Source organism: Felis catus, chromosome D1 (genome assembly GCF_018350175.1).
Source record: "Felis catus isolate Fca126 chromosome D1, F.catus_Fca126_mat1.0, whole genome shotgun sequence".
NCBI lineage: Eukaryota > Metazoa > Chordata > Mammalia > Carnivora > Felidae > Felis > Felis catus.
In genome coordinates, this window is record NC_058377.1 from 105,079,545 (window position 1) to 105,098,653 (window position 19,109).

Below are 19,109 nucleotides of genomic sequence, written 5' to 3' on the forward strand. Positions count from 1 at the left end.
TGTTCCTAGAAGCTTTAAGTGGAATAGCCTGGGCTTGGAAACAACCCAATGGGAAACCACCCAGTTAGTAAACGATCATACGATCTGTGGTACGGCTGCACTAGTTATGTGCTACTCTCCAGTAAAAAGGAGCGAATTGATGTATACAACGTGAACGGATCTCAAGGGGATTCTTCTGGGTGAAGAGTCATTTCTATAAATAAACATGCTGCTTATATAACATAGGGGTTTTATAACCTTCTTAAGATGAGATGGTTGTCTAGATGGATACACCTGTTCATGGTGGCCAGGGAGAGACACTTTTCAAATACAAGAATACGCAGGGCCCCCTGGGTGGCTCAGTCGGTTGAGCGCCCGACTTCGGCCCAGGTCACGATCTCGCAGTTTGTGAGTTGGAGCCCCGCATCAGGCTCGCTGCTGTCAGACTGTCAGCACAGAGCCTGCTTCGGATCCTTTGTCCCCCTTTCTCTACCTCTCCCCTGCTTGCGCTCTCCCAAAAATAAATATTAAAAAAAAAAAAAAAAGAATACGCAAGCCCCCGTATTCCATTAACCACTAGAACAATCATGTGATCACGTGCCATGTACCCTCCGAAAACCCCACTGTATACTCATGCGAGAAACACAGTAAAAAGGAAAATGTCTTAGCTCATGAGAATCATCCTGATCTCACAGGCAGCCTGAAAGGGTCTCAAAGACCCCCAGAGGCCCTGGAAACACACTTGGAGAGCCACTGGCCTAGCGGTTAGGAGAACGGATTCTGCAGTCAGGCTGTCTGGGTGTGATTCCTTCCCTGCTACTTAGGAGCCGGCTCATTTAACCTCTCGGTGCCTTAGTTTCTCCGTCCATGCCTGGCACTCAGTGCACACTCCACAAATGCCTGCCGTTACGAGGACCCTGACCACAGTGAGTACCACTGTCACCCGACCTCACGGAGGAGGCTCACAGAGGAGAAGTAACTCACCCGAGGTCACACAGCTGGGTGAGTGAACGGGGCAGTGCCCTCCCCAGTCCGGGACTTCGCACCACGTGCCTCACAATCGCCTGAGTTCCAAGTCTTCTCCCAGACCCAGAACTCTCTAGGGCTCTCAAATGAATTTTAACGGAGTTTTCATTTTAACTGAGCTACCCAGGGTCAAACCAGTTTGGCACTGTTGCCTTGCTTTCCCCTCCCTCTGAGGGAACTCAGGCGGGCCCAGCCTCACCTGACAGAGGAAAAGCAAAGACCTTGGAGAGGAAGGGATTTGTCAACCGGTCCACGCGGAGGCAGGATGAGAACGCAGGACTCAACCTCCTGTGTTGTTTCTACAGAGGGACCTCTGCCAGGACCCGAAACGCAGCTCCCTCGGGCACCTAGGGCTTGGCTCGTATAGGCACGGTGGGGCCAGGCAGGAGACAGGGGTCTCCAGCCCGGGGACTGAGGCTCCAGGTTTGCAGCCCCGTGGCCGTGGGCCCAGTGAGGCAGCGTCAGAAGCAGCCACCACGGTCTCAAGACCAACCAGCAGAACAAGGAGGCTACCGCTCTCCAGAAGAGTCCAGGCGGGGCCACGTCCACGGGGAGATTTATACAGCGCATGCCTGCTGCACGGTCAGGCTTCCAGAGGCCAGGAAACCCACAAGACGCAGAGGCCAAGTGGGGGGGTACGTCGAGGGGGAGGGTCTGCGCTGGGCTGGAGGCCCAGAAGGCACCGGGAGCCGGCCTGACTGGGAGGCACTGACACAGAAGCCACCCTACAGCCACCGCAGGAGACTGGCTCCCTCGATGGGCTTGCCTTCACCGGCCACTTTTCCTGTTTCCCCTCCAAAAGGGAAATGTTTTGACTAGAGAAAAGCCACCAAAACAAAACCTTTGTCAAACATTCCAGTATTTTATAACCTTCTGAACTGTTTTCCCGCTGGGGCTGACACAGAGCTCTCGATACCTCCGTGTATCTAGTGTCCCTCCTTGAACCGGCAGTGAGCGTGGGCGTTCGATGGACGTCCGTGAGAGCAGAGTGGCCCAGTCCCCTCCCCGAGTCGCACAAAGAAGGGCCTGATGTTGCTACAACCTGCACGAGGCCACTGCTGCTTTCACCAGGGACGGGGACGGCCACAGCACCGAGGATGTCACCGGTCATCAAAGTCTGGCAGGAAGCTACTGTAGACACTTAGCAAGAAAGGGGACTCTGCTGTGTTAAGAATGGTGGCCAATCAAGAAATAAAATTAGCTGCGGTGCACGGAGGTGTGTGGCCGCTCCACGTGACAATCTTTCTCTGCCATCTAAAGCCCCACACCTGGCTCTTTGATGGCCTTGAAATCCCTGCGACACAAATCCCTGTAACATCTAGCTGGTGACCCGAAAAATCGCCATCTTGCAGACAGCGGGAATTCTCCCCAAAGTGGGCCATGAATGAAGCACACAGATCTCTTACAGAGACCACGCTCTCCCGGCACTGTCCCTGCCTGGGACGCCCCATCCCCAGGGGGGTGCTCCTAGGTGCCAAGGTTGCCCCCACTTCCCTCCCAGGTAGGCACCTTCGCGTGCACCTTCTTGAACTCGGAAGATCAAAGGGACGGGAGAGTGTTCTGGCTCCTGTCTGTGATGACTATCCCGGCCGCTCCCCGACTTGGGAAAGATGACCGCCCCCGTATCCAGAAAAAGAAACATCTCAGCCCCGTGGTTGCAAAAGACCACTCTCCTGTGTCGATGCCATTTCACTGCGGGCTTCAGAACAGGCCCCTTAGCCAACTCTGCCATTAGTTTATATAATCACTCCAGTAACTAAAGCAAACACGAGGCTTAATTATCCCTATTTCAGAGATAAAAGGAAGCCCAGAAACAAACAGGGTATTACCCAAGGTCCTATAAGCTGTTGGGGTCACACCACGGGAGGCCCAAGTCTCCTTCCACCCCTGCTGCTGTAACATCACAAGCACCTCTGCCCCACCTGCCCTGCCCTTCGCAGGAGAGCCACGAAGATGCTTTAGTTATAAGGTTGCCCGAGATGCAGAGATTACAATCCCACGCGAGCACGCCAATTATCCAGGCCCATCCTGGGTCCCCACCTCCGGGACAGAGGTGGCTCACGACCCCGCCCTCCGACAACAGCTCAGGCCTGGGCTGGCAAGTGTAATCTTGTAGGGATTTATCGTGGCTTCCCCTGCCCTTGGAAGCTCCCGAAGCCTTTCAGAAGTCACAGAGCCACCCCCTGATTCTCAGGGCCACCCGGTGAGGCTGAACACAGCAAGCACTTCTCTGGGTTCAGAATTTGGAAAGGGAGGGGCGAACAGGACATTCTGCCCAAGGCCCACAAAGCAGGTGCCCCTGAAGCCTGGGCACCCACCGCCAGGAAAACCCAAACCGGCACTCCTCAAAGCAGCTGTGACCAGGGATGTTACAACGCAGAGAACTGGGACATTATGGAGAAGTCATCTGGGGACCCCCGGTCCACGGGCTTTGCTTCTGGAGCCTGACAAGTGCAATCACCACGCCCCTCAGCACCCCGGGCCCTGACTCAGACCCCCTTCTACTGGCCAAGTTGCCCAAGAGGATACTGGGTACTTCTCAGATGGGGTCTGCAGGAGGGGACAGAGGAAAAGACACGGGCCCCCTTGAAGGCAGGGGGATGGTCTTGTTCACCTGCGTCTCCCCAGTGCCTGGCACAGACCCTGGCCCACTGATAGCTCACAGCAGGGCTTCCAGAAAAAACAGACCACGGCAGGGAGGGAGAGGACAGGTCAGTCAGCTGGCAGAGAGTCATATGCAAGATGTGGAGATTCGAGAACAGGCCTACTTCCCTTTACCACGCCTTCCTTCATCTCTCTATGCCTTCACTGAGCAAATGTTTATGGGGCAATTACTACCCGCCAAGAACTGCACAAGACCCCAACTAAAAGGAGGAAGGATGATTGGGGGCAGAGGGGTGCAAATAAACTCTGAGTTTTTACTATGCACCAGGCACAACCCCAACATATAAAACTGAGGCCAGGGGCACCTGGGTGGCTCAGTCGGTGAAGCATCTGACTTCGGCTCAGGTCATGATCTCACAGTTCGTGGGTTCGAACCCCGTGTCAGGCTCTGTGCTGACAGTTCAGAGCCTGGAGCCTGTTTCGGAGTCTGTGTCTCCCTCTCTCTCTGCCCCTCCCCTGTTCATGCTCTGTTTCTGTCTCAAAAATAAATAAACATTAAAAAAAAAATCTGAGGCCAACTCCCCTCGACGCAATTCAGTTTTTATTTATTTATTTTTTTTTAATTTTTTTTTTTTAACATTTATTTATTTTTGAGACAGAGAGAGACAGAGCACGAACGGGGGAGGGTCAGAGAGAGAGGGAGACACAGAATCTGAAACAGGCTCCAGGCTCTGAGCAGTCAGCACAGAGCCCGACGCGGGGCTCGAACTCACATACCGCGAGATCGTGACCTGAGCCGAAGTCGGATGCTTAACCGACTGAGCCACCCAGGCGCCCCTATTTATTTTTGAGAGAGACAGAGACAGTGTGGGCAGGGGAAGGGCAGAGAGCATCCTAAGCAGGCTCAGCGCTGCCAGCACAGAGCCTGATGCGGGGCTGGAACTCACGAAACCGTGAGATCATGACCTGAGCCGAAACCAAGAGTCGACGCTTAACCAACTGAGCCACCCAGGCGCCCCTCGATTCAGTTTTAAAAAGCAAAAACCTTGAGAACCCATCACGGTGAATGCACGGACGAGGGGACGTAGCACAGGTGGGGACCAGTGGAGTGAGGAGGGGAAAGGTGGACGGCTCTGAGGGGTGGGGGGGGGGGTGTCAGAGGCCTGCAAGTCCTCACTGAAAGGGGGCAGCTGGTGTTGGGACAGGAGCCAGAGGCCAAGGGCAGGTGACAGCAGGGCCCTTGTAAGGAGCCGCTACAGACCCACACAGCTGAGAGAGGGGAGGAGAAGGCTGGAGGCACAGACAGGTGGCTCTACAGCATTCACAAGTACAGCGAGGTAACACCTCTGTTTGGGGGGTGACACCATCGACTCAAAGGGAATCAGACTGGGAACAAAGTGGGAAAGGCAACGCATGTGCTAATCTGCATTCCCTCCACAAGGAGAGAAAAAGTCACTGTTTCCTTGCTAATAAAAAGGAAGAAAAACTTTTTGTTTTGTCCTGTTTTGTCTCCTCCGCAGCTCTCACCTACACCCGAGCTCATGAACTCGGGCACCCACCAGGGCCAGGCAGGCACTGGCCTCAGGGGCCAGCCCAGCGCAGGCACCTCCTGCAGGAAGGAGGGCGGCCCAGAGCCGCCAGGTCTCCTGGGGAAGCCAGGAATGCAGATGCAGGGGACACCTCTCCCTTTTTAAATTTTTTTTTTCAACGTTTATTTATTTTTGGGACAGAGAGAGACAGAGCATGAACGGGGGAGGGGCAGAGAGAGAGGGAGACACAGAATCGGAAACAGGCTCCAGGCTCCGAGCCATCAGCCCAGAGCCCGACGCGGGGCTCGAACTCCCGGACCGCGAGATCGTGACCTGGCTGAAGTCGGACGCTCAACCGACTGCGCCACCCAGGCGCCCCACACCTCTCCCTTTTTAAAATTCCAGTAGCCAACACAAAAGTTGTAAAACGACGAAACGCCGGGTGGGTCCCTCCATGAGAGACACGTGCCCGGAGGACAGATGCCACAGAAAAGCAGGGAGGACAGGGGGATGAGGTGACAAGGGCACTGCACGGGCACCCTGGGCCCAGCTTTTGCCACCAAGCGCTGAGAATGGGGGCCGACGAGGCTGGAGCAGCCACCACAAGCAAGGGGACAGGCTCGCAGGTGCGGCCCCGGGGCCCGGGTAGTACGCACGCGACCAGGAGGGGAAACGAAGTCTCCGGCCACTGGCCCTGCATCTCTCGGTGTCGCCTTCTTTCCATCACTTGATATCTTGGCTACATCGATCTCACACGTCCGGAACAAGAGGAACACGATCTAGCGAGGATAGCGAGGCCCAAAGGTGACTATGTGATACCCTGGGGGGTGGAGGCCAGAGGAAGTGCCCTTTCCCGCTGCTCCCTGGGGTGGGGTGGAGGGGGCTGAGGATGTCTCGAGGGAGAAGGGTGCTGGGAAGGGTTCAAACTCAGGGCCGCCTTCCAGATCTGTCCTTGATGGGGGAGAGAGGGGGACAACGCACTGGGGCTCCTGCTCAATCTGCATCTTTGCCAGGACTGTTCAGCTCAAAAACAAATATCAGATCCTTTACAAGGGTAAACACTAATAAACTGATATCAGATCCTTTACAAGGGTAAACGCTAAAAAAAAAAAAAAAAAAAAAAAAAAAAGTAAGGGTGCCTTTAAAAAGTCGGTTGGGCATCCTGATTCTTGATTTCGGCTGTGGGCATGGCCTCACAGTTCGGGAGTTCGAGCCCCATGTCAGGCTCCACGCTGTCAGCCTGGAGCCTGCTTGGGATTCTCTCTCTCTGCCCCTCCGCCGCTCACCTGTGCACGTATGCACTCACACGGGCGCTCTCGCTCGCTCTCTCTCAAAATAAATAAACTTAAAAAAAAAAAAAAAAAAGAAAGTAGAGGGGCACTTGGATGGCTCAGTCAGTTAAGCATCCGACTCTTGGTTTCAGCTCTAGCCACCATCTCACGATCTTTGTGAGTTCGAGCCCTGCGCTGTCAGTGGCCAGCCTGCTTGGGATTCTCTCTCTCCCTGTCACTCTCTGCCCCTACCCCCTCTCTCAAAAATAAATGAAAAAAAAAAAGTAAAGCAAAATGCAGTATTTTCTGAGCTCAGATCAGAACAAGGTATGCCAGCCTCGGAGCTGCCTGGTGCCTCTTATGCCCCTTGTCTCTGTCTGAACAGTTAATGCCAGCTTTCCCCCAACAGGATGCAGAGAAAAGCAGGGAATGTGGACTGATGCCCAGGGTCTGCGCTTTGGCTCCACAACCCTGGAGCTGTGTGACCCTGATCAAGTCTCTTCACCTCAGTTTCCCTACCTGGAAAATGGGCTCTGTGACGATAATCCTACCGTAGGGGTTTTGTGCCTCAGATGAGCACACGGCCCCGAGATGGCTTTGCAAGCTCCAGAGCACTGAACAAACGTTAATTATTCTGCCTCTTGGGGGTAATCCGATGATTCGGGGCGCCTCCTGACGCCCCTGGAGCTCAATATCGAGTAAGCAAAGTGACTGCCATAACTGAATCGGGACCCAGACTGTGACTGGGCAGGGTGCCTCTGGATTTCCCGGCTCCCGGCTGGAGATAAAGCACAGGTTCCAGTCGCTCCCCTCCTCACCCCTACCACACCACACTGACTTGCAAGCTACTTCAAGCCCAAAATCACCCTGCAGGGAGCGTTGTAAAGGCCGTGGGCTTCTTGTACATTTCCCACAAGTAGCAAGTAGTTACCATAGCAACCCGTGCAGTTCCCTATGCCTGAGTTAGAGAGGCCTGGCCCCATCCCACCCCTCGCGTCAAAAACACCTGCGGTTGCCTTAGAAACCTTCCTATTCCTGCAGCTTAATGAGGATATATTTGTTGACCTGATCTAGTTTTCTTTTCGTAGAATGATTCTAGCCGCTCACCCAAGTATCAGACCGTTCAGTCACTTGACTTCCCACAGGACTTAATAAAAACAGATCAAACCATCAGGCACTGCTCACCTGGCCCAAAGCACCATCGAACTGACCTTTCCTTCAATTTGAAAAGTTGGTACGTAAGCACCAGAAGGGAGCCTTCTTAAGTTTTCTCTCTTTCTAAGGAATTTCTGGGGTTGGGAACTCCTCCCCACCCCCCAGTGCTAAATAGTTACGACAGCATGAAGGGAAGTGGAAAGAGTTCAGGGCTTAAGAACCAAATATTCCTGGACTGAAATCCCAGCTTGACCTTTTACTAGCTGTATGACCTTGGGCAAATTATTCCGCCTTTCTTACTGTTTCTCACTGGTGAAATGGGGCTAACACTACCAACATCATGAGTTGTTGTAAGGACTTAAAGAGAATTCAGCGAGATCACTGCTTAGAGGTGCTAGAAAAACCACCAGGCAGGCGTTCGGTAGCATTAATTCACACGCTCACACCTTACTTTTGGAAAATGCTGCCTGACAACCTGGCCAGATACCCAGCTAGGCTCAGGAGGGAGGGCAGGTCCCCAGGAAAGCTAAGGATGTGGCTTTCGGAAACAGGCTCCAAACCAATCTGAACAAAGATCCTCAAATATAAGTGCACCTGTACATAGATGGAGGGATATACAACCTCTCACGACGAGGCTTTCGGAAGGCAACTGTCATCTTTACGTAGTATTTATGTAACGACCACGTGCTCCTCAGGTCTACTGAATAACTCTATCTGACCCCCTTTTCCCAGAGGCAGGCCCCTAAGTGAGAAGATCCAGGAATGATGAGCCCATTTACTGTGCCAGACGCAGGGGGGCACTCCAGAGTGGCCCAAGACTTCTGCAAACTGCCTCTACGGACTAAGTGGCCAGGCTGGGGGCAGGGGGCGGGGGGGGGGGGGGGTCAGGGGGGGGTGTCCATCAGCAGGGGACAACCTATGGAGCCTGAGACAGACAGCAGGGTGTGGAGCCCCTGGTTACATAAAGTCCCTGGATGACCCAGCCCGTCCCCTAAAGGGACCCTTCCCATGCCTGTGGGGCATATTCCCCTCAACAGCATTCCTCAACCGCATTCCAGGAGTGACTACCTCAACCGTCACCTTTTTCCCTCCCCACACCACACTCTCTGCCTGACCCCCATTTCCATCATGCCCTCAGCTTCGGGCCCTCGCTCCCGATCTTCCAGGCCACCCGAGACACCTGTGATGTCCAATCACCAGGTTGCATCTGGTCATTGCTCCAGAGTGTTTTGATCCGGGCACCTTTGGATTAATCTTTGGAAGCACTGCTTCTGGCGCCCTCCAGCTTCCCTGAAAGCCAGCCATCCCCTCCCTCCCTGGTCCCCATCCCTCCAGCTGTCGGGACCTCCACTTCCATCCTCTTTTCCCACTTGCCCGGTGCACCCTGTTGCTTTGCTAGTTTTCCAAATTTCCAAAGTTGTTCTCCTTTAAAACATTCCCCCAATCCCCCAGGGCACAGAACAGATCCCGGAAGCCATGCTCCTCCCGGAAGGGGGAGGGGGAGAGCCCTACTCTCCCAGCTGGTCTCCCCCAAAGCCTCAAGGGGGCCCTCAGGGCACCTTCCCAGAGCACATTTTGAAAAGCCCTGCCCTCATCCCTCACCTATGCCCAAGCCCCCCTCCTCCACTCTGTTGCAGCTGTGATAGCTCAGCAGCAGGGCAGAGGGAGGGAGGAAGAGAGCAGGATGAACACTTTGGGAGAAAGAGCAAGAAATGCTTCCCAGAGGAGAGCGGACATCTGAAGGACAGGCAGGCATTCGCAGGATGGGGAAGGCACGGGAAAGGACTTTCCGGCCCGGGGAAGGCAAGGGCAAAGCCAGGGTCATTCAGCTGGGAACTCCTTGGGGGCAGGGGCCGAACCAGGCTTCGCTCAGTGCCCCTCCCCAAGCCTCACTGTCCCACCAGCACAAGAGGAAGGAGGACAGTCCCCACGGATGGCGTGCAGAGCACTTGCGAGGTACAGGGCAGTGTTCTAGGCGCTCCGCATGCAGCAGCTCGTATGGTCCTCACAACGCGCCTTCACGGCTGTGTCCCCCTCGGCTTTCCTCGCTTTACAAACAAGACACCTGCGTCGAAGGAGTCTCGTGCCTGACCAGTCTCACAACGAGGAAATGCTAGAGCCTGAGTGTCACTGAGGGGGTCTGGCTTTACGGCCCGTCACCCCCACCGCCACACTCCCACCGCCTCTCGGTCGAGCGCATGTCCCTGGAACACAGTGCCCGGCCCCGGGGAAAAACTTACTAAGTGATCGTTATTACTGATACCTTTCGATTCGACTTCTAAAGAACAGGGCCTGGTCTCTCTCGATAGCACTGGGAACACTACCTCCTTCGGGCCTCGGCCCTGCAGGGAAAGCCCAGTGGCTAACGGCTCTGGAAGACACACAGCCCTGAGCCCTCGGTCACTACTGGCTAGAGACCGTGGGCAGGCTACTTCACCTCTCTATACCTCAGTTTCTTCTAGAAGACAGGGTTTTGACGAGGATGAAATGAATCACTGCCCGGGAAGTCTAATGCCCGGCTCTCAGGCCAGGCTCATCACCAGGGCTGAGCTCCCACATGGCCCGTTCCCTCCCTGGACACCGAGGAGGGGGAACTTGAGATTCCTCCAGAGACGCCATCAATCAACGGCACAACATAAATCCAATGGCTGGATGTGACTCAGATCAATAACGTTCCGCTTCAGTCAGGATGGTGGCCAAGAAACAGGTTACTTGACAAGTAGCCCATTCTTGACATTTCCCGACAGGGAAACACAACCCAGACACTCTGCAAAGCCTCTTCCTTCTCTGGCCCACGGCTCAGTGAAAAGAAAACCGTCCACACCCACCTGCCATTTCCTTCTTCCTCTGCCCCAACTGTTCAGGTGATTCAGGAAGGTGCTCAGCCTGCAGCTGTCGGCCTCCCCACACCCGACACTGGCTAATCTGCACGGAGCAAGCTGAGCTGGCAGCTTCAATCATCCGTTTAGGAAGGGTCAGGATTGAGGTCAAGGCAAAGGCACACTCAGGACACATATCCAGGAGTCTGTATGAGGCCCCTCGAGGTTTGTCTATTCAAAGTCCAAGGCAATGAAACTCGCTGTTCTTACCGGTTTGGGGCCATCCTAGGCTGGTAGAAGGTGAGACACCTGTAGACCCTACCCTCTGCCGATGACGTCTGACACTATGAACTTCTCAGTGCCTCCCCCCCCCCCCCCGCACCCCAAGGCGGGCAGGTGTGCCGAGGGCAACAGGGTAGCCACAGGAAAAGAGAAACTAGGCCAGAGCCTCCTCATATCTGCTCTCGACTCAGGCAGGGCCCCTCGAAGGTCATTATCAAACAAGCAAAGGCCATTACCAAATAGGCAACGCCTTATCAGCGGCTGCCCTGGGCTCTGCACTCATCTTCATCCTCTGGCAGAATGCCCACTCCGAGCCAGCCTCTCCAGCAGCTGCCCATCTGGTTCTAACAGACTCCAACCTCACCAGCCCTCTCCCACAGACCCCAGTAATCTCTAAAGGACACAGCCAGTCAGGGCACTCACATCCCTGCTTAAACCTTCCATAGCTCTCCAGTGCTTTGGTATTATATTCAAAATCTTTGCTCCTTGGCTTGACAGGCAAGGTCCTAGATCAACTGATCCCAAACCTCCCTTTTCATCTAGATCGCCCTCCACTCCCTCACGGGCTGCTCACCCTGCCCCAACTCTCTGTTCTACCCACTGGTCCCAGGACAGGCAACAGGCTTCCAATCACTGTGCACCTGTATAAAGATGAGTGGGACGGGGACTCTGCCCCCAAGGCGTTCCCAGCCCTGCCATCCAGCCTTTGCTCCTCCTGCTCTTCTGCCTGGAATACTCTGTCCTCTGCCTCCTCCAACTTGAAAATGACTGTCCAGCCTTCAAATGCCACCTCCTTCTCCCACCCTCCCGTAGTGTTCTGGAAGTACCGCCCAGCATTTAGGATACGGGAATCAGCCAGACTGTGAGCTCCCCAAGGGCACAGCCCACACAGCCCGTGTGTCACTCAGGTCTGCAACCCAGCACTGGGTCAGTGCCTAGCACACACAAGGCGCTCGATGAGAGCTGACCGCAAAGGGCACCTGCTCTTGGCCAACACATGGGAACAGGGACTAGATTTCTCTCCTGCCTCAACCAACCAAAAAGCCAGACAATGATTTTTCAGACAATGGGCATCAGGCATTTCGGGAAAGTGATTTCTGAGAGGGAGGAACAACTGCCCTAGCTCACTGCCCAGAAAGGGGTTCCAGGCCACGATGCAGGGAGAAAGTACCCAGGCAACGCCTGCCAGTCTTGGAGCCCGACAGTCTCCCCGGGTTGGGGAAAGCAAGCTGGGAGTCCAGGGAGGTCAAGGCAGCCAGACTTTACAGGGCGTAAAACCAGAGAGGAGATAGCTACACAAAGGGAGAGCTCTGGAAATCTATGAAGGGTCCCCCTCCACTTTTTGGCTGCGTAGTACAGATCAGGATCAGAGGGAACGATCCTTGGACCCAAAGTTGAGCCAAGAATAATTTCTGTCTCAGCCAAAGTGGAAAACCTAGCACGAAGAAGGTACTGCCTTGTTCTCATCCCACATGACAAAATTAAGAGCGAGTCTTTAAAGGATGAAACTGGTTCCAAGTAACTTAACAGTGTCCCAAAACAATGCCAAGAATATTTATAGAAATACAGAAATATCCAGCACCCATAAAATTCTCAACATCTGACATCAATCAAAAATTACCAGACATACAAAGAAGCAAGAAAGCTTTTCCATTAACAGAAACAGACTCAGAAATACAGATAACAGGGACGCCTGGGTGGCCCAGTCAGTTGAGCGTCCGACCCTTTATTCTGGCTCAGGTCATGATCTCACGGTTTGTGGGATTGAGCCCCGCATCATGTTTCAAGCTGACAGCACAGAGCTCGCGTGGGATTCTCTCTCTCCTTCTCTCTCTGCCCCTCCCCTACTCGTTTGCATTCTCTCTCACTCTCTCTCAAAATAAAGAAACTTAAGAATATATATACAGGGGCGCCTGGGTGGCGCAGTCGGTTAAGCGTCCGACTTCAGCCAGGTCACGATCTCACGGTCCGTGAGTTCGAGCCCCGCGTCAGGCTCTGGGCTGATGGCTCAGAGCCTGGAGCCTGTTTCCGATTCTGTGTCTCCCTCTTTCTCTGACCCTCCCCCGTTCATGCTCTGTCTCTCTCTGTCCCAAAAATAAATAAACGTTGAAAAAAAAAATTAAAAAAAAAAAAAAGAATATATATACAGATAACAGAATTAGCAGAAAATGACATTAAATGGCCACTATAACCATGTTCCACATATTCAAGAACAGAATTAGCAGAAAATGACATTAAAATGGCCACTATAACCATGTTCCACATATTCAAGAAGCTAAAAGAAAAAACGGAGTCGCAGAGATGGAAACTATGATGTCTGAGACAAAAAGTATACCGGGCAAACGTAGCAACAGATGAGGCGAACGACAAAAGCTTGATAAACCTGAAGAAGCGACAATACGAACTATCCAAAACCACCGCAAAGAGAAAAATAAAAAGACCGGGGAAGAAAATGAAGGGAGCATCAGAGAGCTGTGCAACACCTTGAGGCATCCTCAATACATGTTAACTGGAGTCCCCAAAGGAGAGAGAGAAAGGAGCACACAGAAAGTATCTGAAGAATTAACTCGACTCTCCAAATTTGACAAAATCTATACAAACCCACAGATCCCCAAAACTCAGCTGACCCAAGAACAAGAAACCTGAAGAAAAGTACACCAAGGCAATATCATAATTAAATTGTTCAAAACCAGCAATACAAGAAAAGCTGCCAGAAGGAGAAAGGGCACATCAGGAACGGAAGCCCGAAAATCAGAGACACGACAGATTATTCATCTGAAATAATGCAAGCCGGAAGACACTGGAACCACATCTTTAAAAATGCGGAAAGTACGAGTCAGCTAAGAATCCTATACCCAGGGAAAATGCCTTTCAATACCAAAGGCAAAATAAAGACTCTCTTAGGCATCCAAAAGCTGAAAGAATTCATCACCCGCAGACCAGCACTGCAAGAAATAGTCAAGTGAGACAGACTCTGAAACAAAATGGATTTACACAGAGGGATGGAAAACACCAGAAATGATAAACATGTAAGTATATTTTTTTTTTCTTTTTGATCTCTTTACAAAATCATCGGCTGTTTACAGCAAAAATCATCACAATGTGGGGCACCTGAGTGGCTCAGTTGGCTAAGCGCCCAACTTTGGCTCAGGTCATGATCTCACAGCTCCTGAGTTCAAGCCCCACACCAGGCTCCCTGCTGTCAGCACAGAGCCCACTTCGGATCCTCTGTCTCCCTCTCGCTCTGCTCCTCTTCTGCTCATGCACATGAGTTCTCTCTCTCTCTCAAAAATAAACAATTAAAAAAAAATAATAACGATGTATTATGGGATTTATAACACATGTACAAGTGAAATGTGTGGTAACAATACAAAGTCCAGGAGGAAAGTAATAAATGTATACTATTGTGAGGTTCTTATACTATATGTAAAGTGGTATAATACCATTTGATGATAGACTGTGCCAAGTTAAAGACTCAAACTATGAAGCTTAAGGCAACTGCTAAAAAACAAACAAAAAAGAGTTATAGCAAATAAACTAGGCAAAGGGAACAAAATGAAACCATAAAAATTAACCCCAAGGAGACCAGAGGAAAAAGGAAATGGGAACAAAGAATATTGGGCAAACTGAAAACAAATAGCAAGATAACAGTTAAGCCCAACTTAACAATCGTATTAAGTGTAAATATTCTAAACATCCCAATTAAAAGGCAGAGATTACAAAACTGAATTTTACAAAATGCAAAACCTACCTATACGTTGCCTACAAGAACCCACTTTAAATACGAAGGCACAAATAATTTAAAAGTAAAAGAATATAAAGAAATACACCAAGGGGCGCCTGGGTGGCGCAGTCGGTTAAGCGTCCGACTTCAGCCAGGTCACGATCTCACGGTCCGTGAGTTCGAGCCCCGCGTCAGGCTCTGGGCTGATGGCTCAGAGCCTGGAGCCTGTTTCCGATTCTGTGTCTCCCTCTCTCTCTGCCCCTCCCCCGTTCATGCTCTGTCTCTCTCTGTCCCCAAAATAAATAAAAAAAAAAAAAAAAAAAGAAATACACCAAGTAAACACTAATTTTTTGAACACTATCCATTTTTAAATTGTGGTAAAACATATACAACATGAAATTTACCATTTTAACCTTTTTTTAAATTTTTTGTTAATGTTTATTTATTTTTGAGAGAGACAGACAGAACGTGAGCAGGGGAGGGGCAGAGAGAGAGAGGAAGACACAGAATCCGAAGCAGGCACCAGGCTCCGAGCTGTCGGCACAGAGCCCGATGTGGGGCTCGAACTCACAAACTATGAGATCGTGACCTGAGCCGAAGTCAGATGCTCAACCGACTGAGCCACCCAGGAGCCCCCATTTTAACCTCTTTTAAGTGCACACTTTTGTGGCATTAAGGGCATTCACACGGTTATATTACCATCAACACCACCCACCTCCAGAACTTTATCATCCCAAAACGAAACTCTATACCCATTAAACATTAATTCCCCATTCGTCCTCCTCAGCCTCTGGCAACCACTATTCTGTCTGTCTCTATGAATTTAACTACTCTCGGAACCTTACGTAAGAGAAATCATGCAGTATTTGTCCTTTTGTGACTGGCTTGTTTCATTTAGCATTATTTCTTCAAGTTTCGTCCAGGTGGTACTATGTGTCAAAGTTTCCTTCCTTTTTAAAGCGAGATAATTTCTATGTATGTATCACATTTTGTTTATCCATTCATCTGTCGATGGACACTTGGGCTGCTTCCACATTTTGGCTATTGTGAACAATGCTACCGTGAACATTGGTGTACAAACATATTGTTTGAGTCTCTGCTTCTACTTTTTTCGGGCATATACATAATTGGAATGGCTGGGTCCTACGGTGATTGCGTATTTAATTTTTGGAGGAGCTGCCATACTGTTTTCTGCAACAGCCGTGCCCTCGACTTTCCGACCAGCAATAAGGGTTCCAATTTCTCCACATCCTGTTGCCACCACTTCTGGGTTTTTTGTCATTTTGATTCGCATTTCCCTAATGACTAGTGACGTTGAGTATCTTCATGTGCTTAATTGGTCATTTGTGTATCTTCGGAGAAACGTCTATTCAAGTCCTTTGCCTATTTTAGTCATATCATTTGTTTCTGTTTTCTATTTTGAGTTGTAGTTCTGTATACATTCTGGATATCAATCCAACAATGTTTTGAAAGCTGGACTGCCTACATTAATATGAGACCATGTAGATTTCAGAGCAAAGAATATTACCAGGGACTGAAAGAGTCAATTCATCCAACAAAAACACTCCAAATGTTTATGCACTTAATAACAGAGCTTCAAATTGCATGAAGCAAAAAGTGATAAAACTAGGAGGAGAAATGAACAGACCAACAATTACAGTTGTAAGTTTCAATGACCCCCCCTTTTTCAATAAGGGATAGAACAAGTAAACAGAAAAGCACTAAGCAGTTAAGACCTGAACAGCACTACCAACTAACTCAGCGGACACTTATACCACACGCCAGACAGCAAAGCAGGAAACACCTTTTTTCCCAAGTAGTCACAGAACACTTACCAGGGAAGATCATATCCTGCGCCACAAAACACGCCTCAGTACGTTAAAACGTTTCAAGTCACACAAGCTACATCCACTGTTTACAAAGACATTAAGTTAGAAAGCAGCGTTTATTGGACAGAAAGAGAGTAAAGTAAGAGTAAAGTAAGGCTGACTTTGTGTCTTCTACGATTTGTAATCCTGCTGAGGAGGAATCACATGAATTAGCAGTGGGACTAAAAGTACTGCCGTGTCTTCAATGCTAGGCATACCTGACCTGGGCTATCTGTTTGATAACGTATTCATGGTTGAGTCTCTCCTTCTCTCCACTCTCCAGCCCATCCTAAGCCCCAGGGGCACCACCTAAATCACGACAAACCTGTTTGGTATTTGCTCAAGTCTTTCACAGAAACCAGCGAAGGGAAAGAGAAACGCAGTGGAGGGAGCACCTGTGAAGTAACATGCCTTTGAAAGCTCCCGAATCCTCAGAGACATCGCCACGACAGAGATCTCTGTTACAGGGCAACTATCCAGGAACAAACCGGAACCTTGTGAAAAGTCCAAACTCTGAGCAGAAACTAACAGAATTTTGGAACAACAGAGATCCAGTGGGATTAAAACAAGGTCTTCAATGACCTAATGATGTCAGCCTGGAAAAACCCTACTGGTCCTGGCCAAAAGTATCGGGAAATGATCCGCATGGCTAGTTAGCCTGATGCCCTCTCAACAGCAGATCTATGTCGGAGTAGCAAATTGCACAGCAGTAAGTAAAAAGAAAGCGAGAATCCTTAGAAATAATCTCAATTCCAAGAACAAAAATCTACAAGCCCCTGAAGGTGGTGCTTCCCACTCAGTCAGTTAAGCAACCAACTGAGGCTCAGGTCATGATCTCACAGTTCATGAGTTCAAGCCTCGTGTCGGCCTCTGTGCTGACAGCTCAGAGCATGGAGCCTGTTTCAGATTCTGTGTCTCCCTCTTTCTTTGCCCCTCCCTCTCTCTCTCAAAAATAAATAAACATTTAAAAGTTTTTAATGAAAAAAAAAGGTGGTGCTTCACAAATCTGACTTACAGTAAGAATTACTCCATGCATGTGTTAAAAATACAGATTCCTGGGACCCCTCCAGACAAATCTCCAGAGGTTTGACTCTGTATTTTCAACAAGCATCACAGATGATTTTTTTTTTTTAATGTTGTTGTTGAAGTAGGCTTCACGCCCAGCGTGGAGCCCAACACAGGGCTTGAACTCACAACCCTGAAATCAAGACCTGGGCTGAGATCAAGAGTCCGATACTTAACCGACTGAGGCACCCAGGTGCCCTGCATCACAGGTTACTCTTAAGGTCCAGCAAACACATGAGCTTTGAAATGAGACTACCGGGTTAAAAAATCCCAATTCGGCCACTTCCTGGCTGTGTGACCAAATTATGTAACACCTCTACAACTCACTTTTCATCATAAAATGGGATCACCACCTACCTTGAAGTATTCTCAGAATCCAGTATGTTCACAAAGCCCCTAGAACAGTGCCAAGAGCACATGGCAGTCAAGAAATCAGACCAACTGCTTATCTACATGAACAAGTCTAAAATGAAATGTTCCACCTAATGGAAACTACAAAGGCACCAAGCCAGTTTCCAAGATAATCGAGGAAAAAAGCCTTTCTGGCCACTAGGACCACCAAGAACAAAGACTCTCACTTCAGCGGCCGATATTTCACGAACCAAGTCCTTCCTCCCACCCAGGACCACAAAGTCCAGGCCTGGGCAGGGCCGCAGCTCTGCACAAGAGCCCAGGAAAGTCATTCCTTCCCAAGTCCCTCTGTCACCGCCACCTCCAGCTCCAAGACTGACAGTCCTGAGAGTCAGGTGGCAGCATCTTGGGTGCAATGACTCCTGGAAAAGAGGCAAGGAGCCAACGAAGGGAGTGGAAAAGGGCTGAGTCAGCAAGAGGATCACTGTATCACTGCTGAAGCGAAGGGAAGTGAGTCTGTGAAGTTTCCAGCGCTAAAGGTGGATGTTCCTAGGGTAGATGAGCCCAGACCCTGTACTAAGAAAGTCCTGACGGTCTCAGGGGCTGAAACGCCAAGGTGTAGGGTCAGCTCTGCCAGGAACTCACAACATAGCCCCGGGTTAGTCCTTCTCCCATCCATAAAGTGGGAAAATAAGCACCTCATTGGCTGTGGGGACGAAAGGAGGAATCAGGCACATACTGGAGGTACACAGACACACGCATACCACTGCCATCTGTACCCAAGAACTAGACACGTACTGGAGAAAATTAGATAGATATATAGAGATATATAAATAATGTACGTACACGTATAAAATACACACACACACACACACACACACACACACACACACACACCAATGCCTTTCTACCCAGCAGGTCCAGGGGTAGGGTTTGGTCAGGGACGCTGGAAAAAAAGGTCAGAACAGACTAAAGGCTGAAAGCTCTGGTTCTTTCCCTGCGCTGGGGAAAGGGCACAGGCGGGGAGTCACAGACCAGGATCACTGCGACCCTACTCTGCCACCGGCCTCCCGTTCGACCTCTGGCAAGTCAGATCCCACTCTGAGGCCTGCTTTCCCATCTGTATAATGGGCAAACGGACTCCAACGTCGCTAGAACTATGACCAACAAGATGCTCAAATATGGAATGGGGGTGGGGGGTGGAGGGTGGCGGTGAGGGGGTGGGGTGGGGCGGGGCCAGACGCTCCACCTGCAGGGGGAAGGGAGGGGAGGGCGCAAGGGGCAGGGGCGCCGGCCTCCCTCCCTTCCGCTGCGAGGGGCAGGGGCGCCGGCGGTAGTCACGCGCCCCTCGCGCCCAATCACCGGCGTCTGCCAGGACGAGGCGGACAGGCGGGGGCGCGCCGGGAGCCACTGCCAGCGCCACCCCTTTCCCCGTC

The 19,109-nt window shown here is 51.0% G+C and overlaps 1 protein-coding gene across 5 annotated transcripts in view; it reads right to left on the reverse strand.

Moving 5' to 3' along the window:
- Window positions 1–19,109, reverse strand: part of VPS37C (VPS37C subunit of ESCRT-I) — a 29,256-nt gene that overhangs the window by 9,986 nt on the left and 161 nt on the right. Inside the window, exon 2 of one of the 5 annotated variants that reach the window (XM_045039377.1) lies at window positions 5,795–5,917. The exons of 1 other annotated variant lie outside the window; for it this stretch is intronic. Coding sequence is in view for 1 of the 4 variants with exons in the window: in XM_023239891.2 (XP_023095659.2) it covers window positions 10,393–10,579 (187 nt within the window). In the remaining 3 variants the exon portion in view is untranslated. Of the gene's footprint in view, window positions 1–5,794; window positions 6,221–10,392; window positions 12,354–16,582; window positions 18,802–19,109 lie in introns of those variants that run through there. 3 more of the 5 variants (XM_045039378.1, XM_023239891.2, XM_023239892.2) reach the window with 3 other exon arrangements.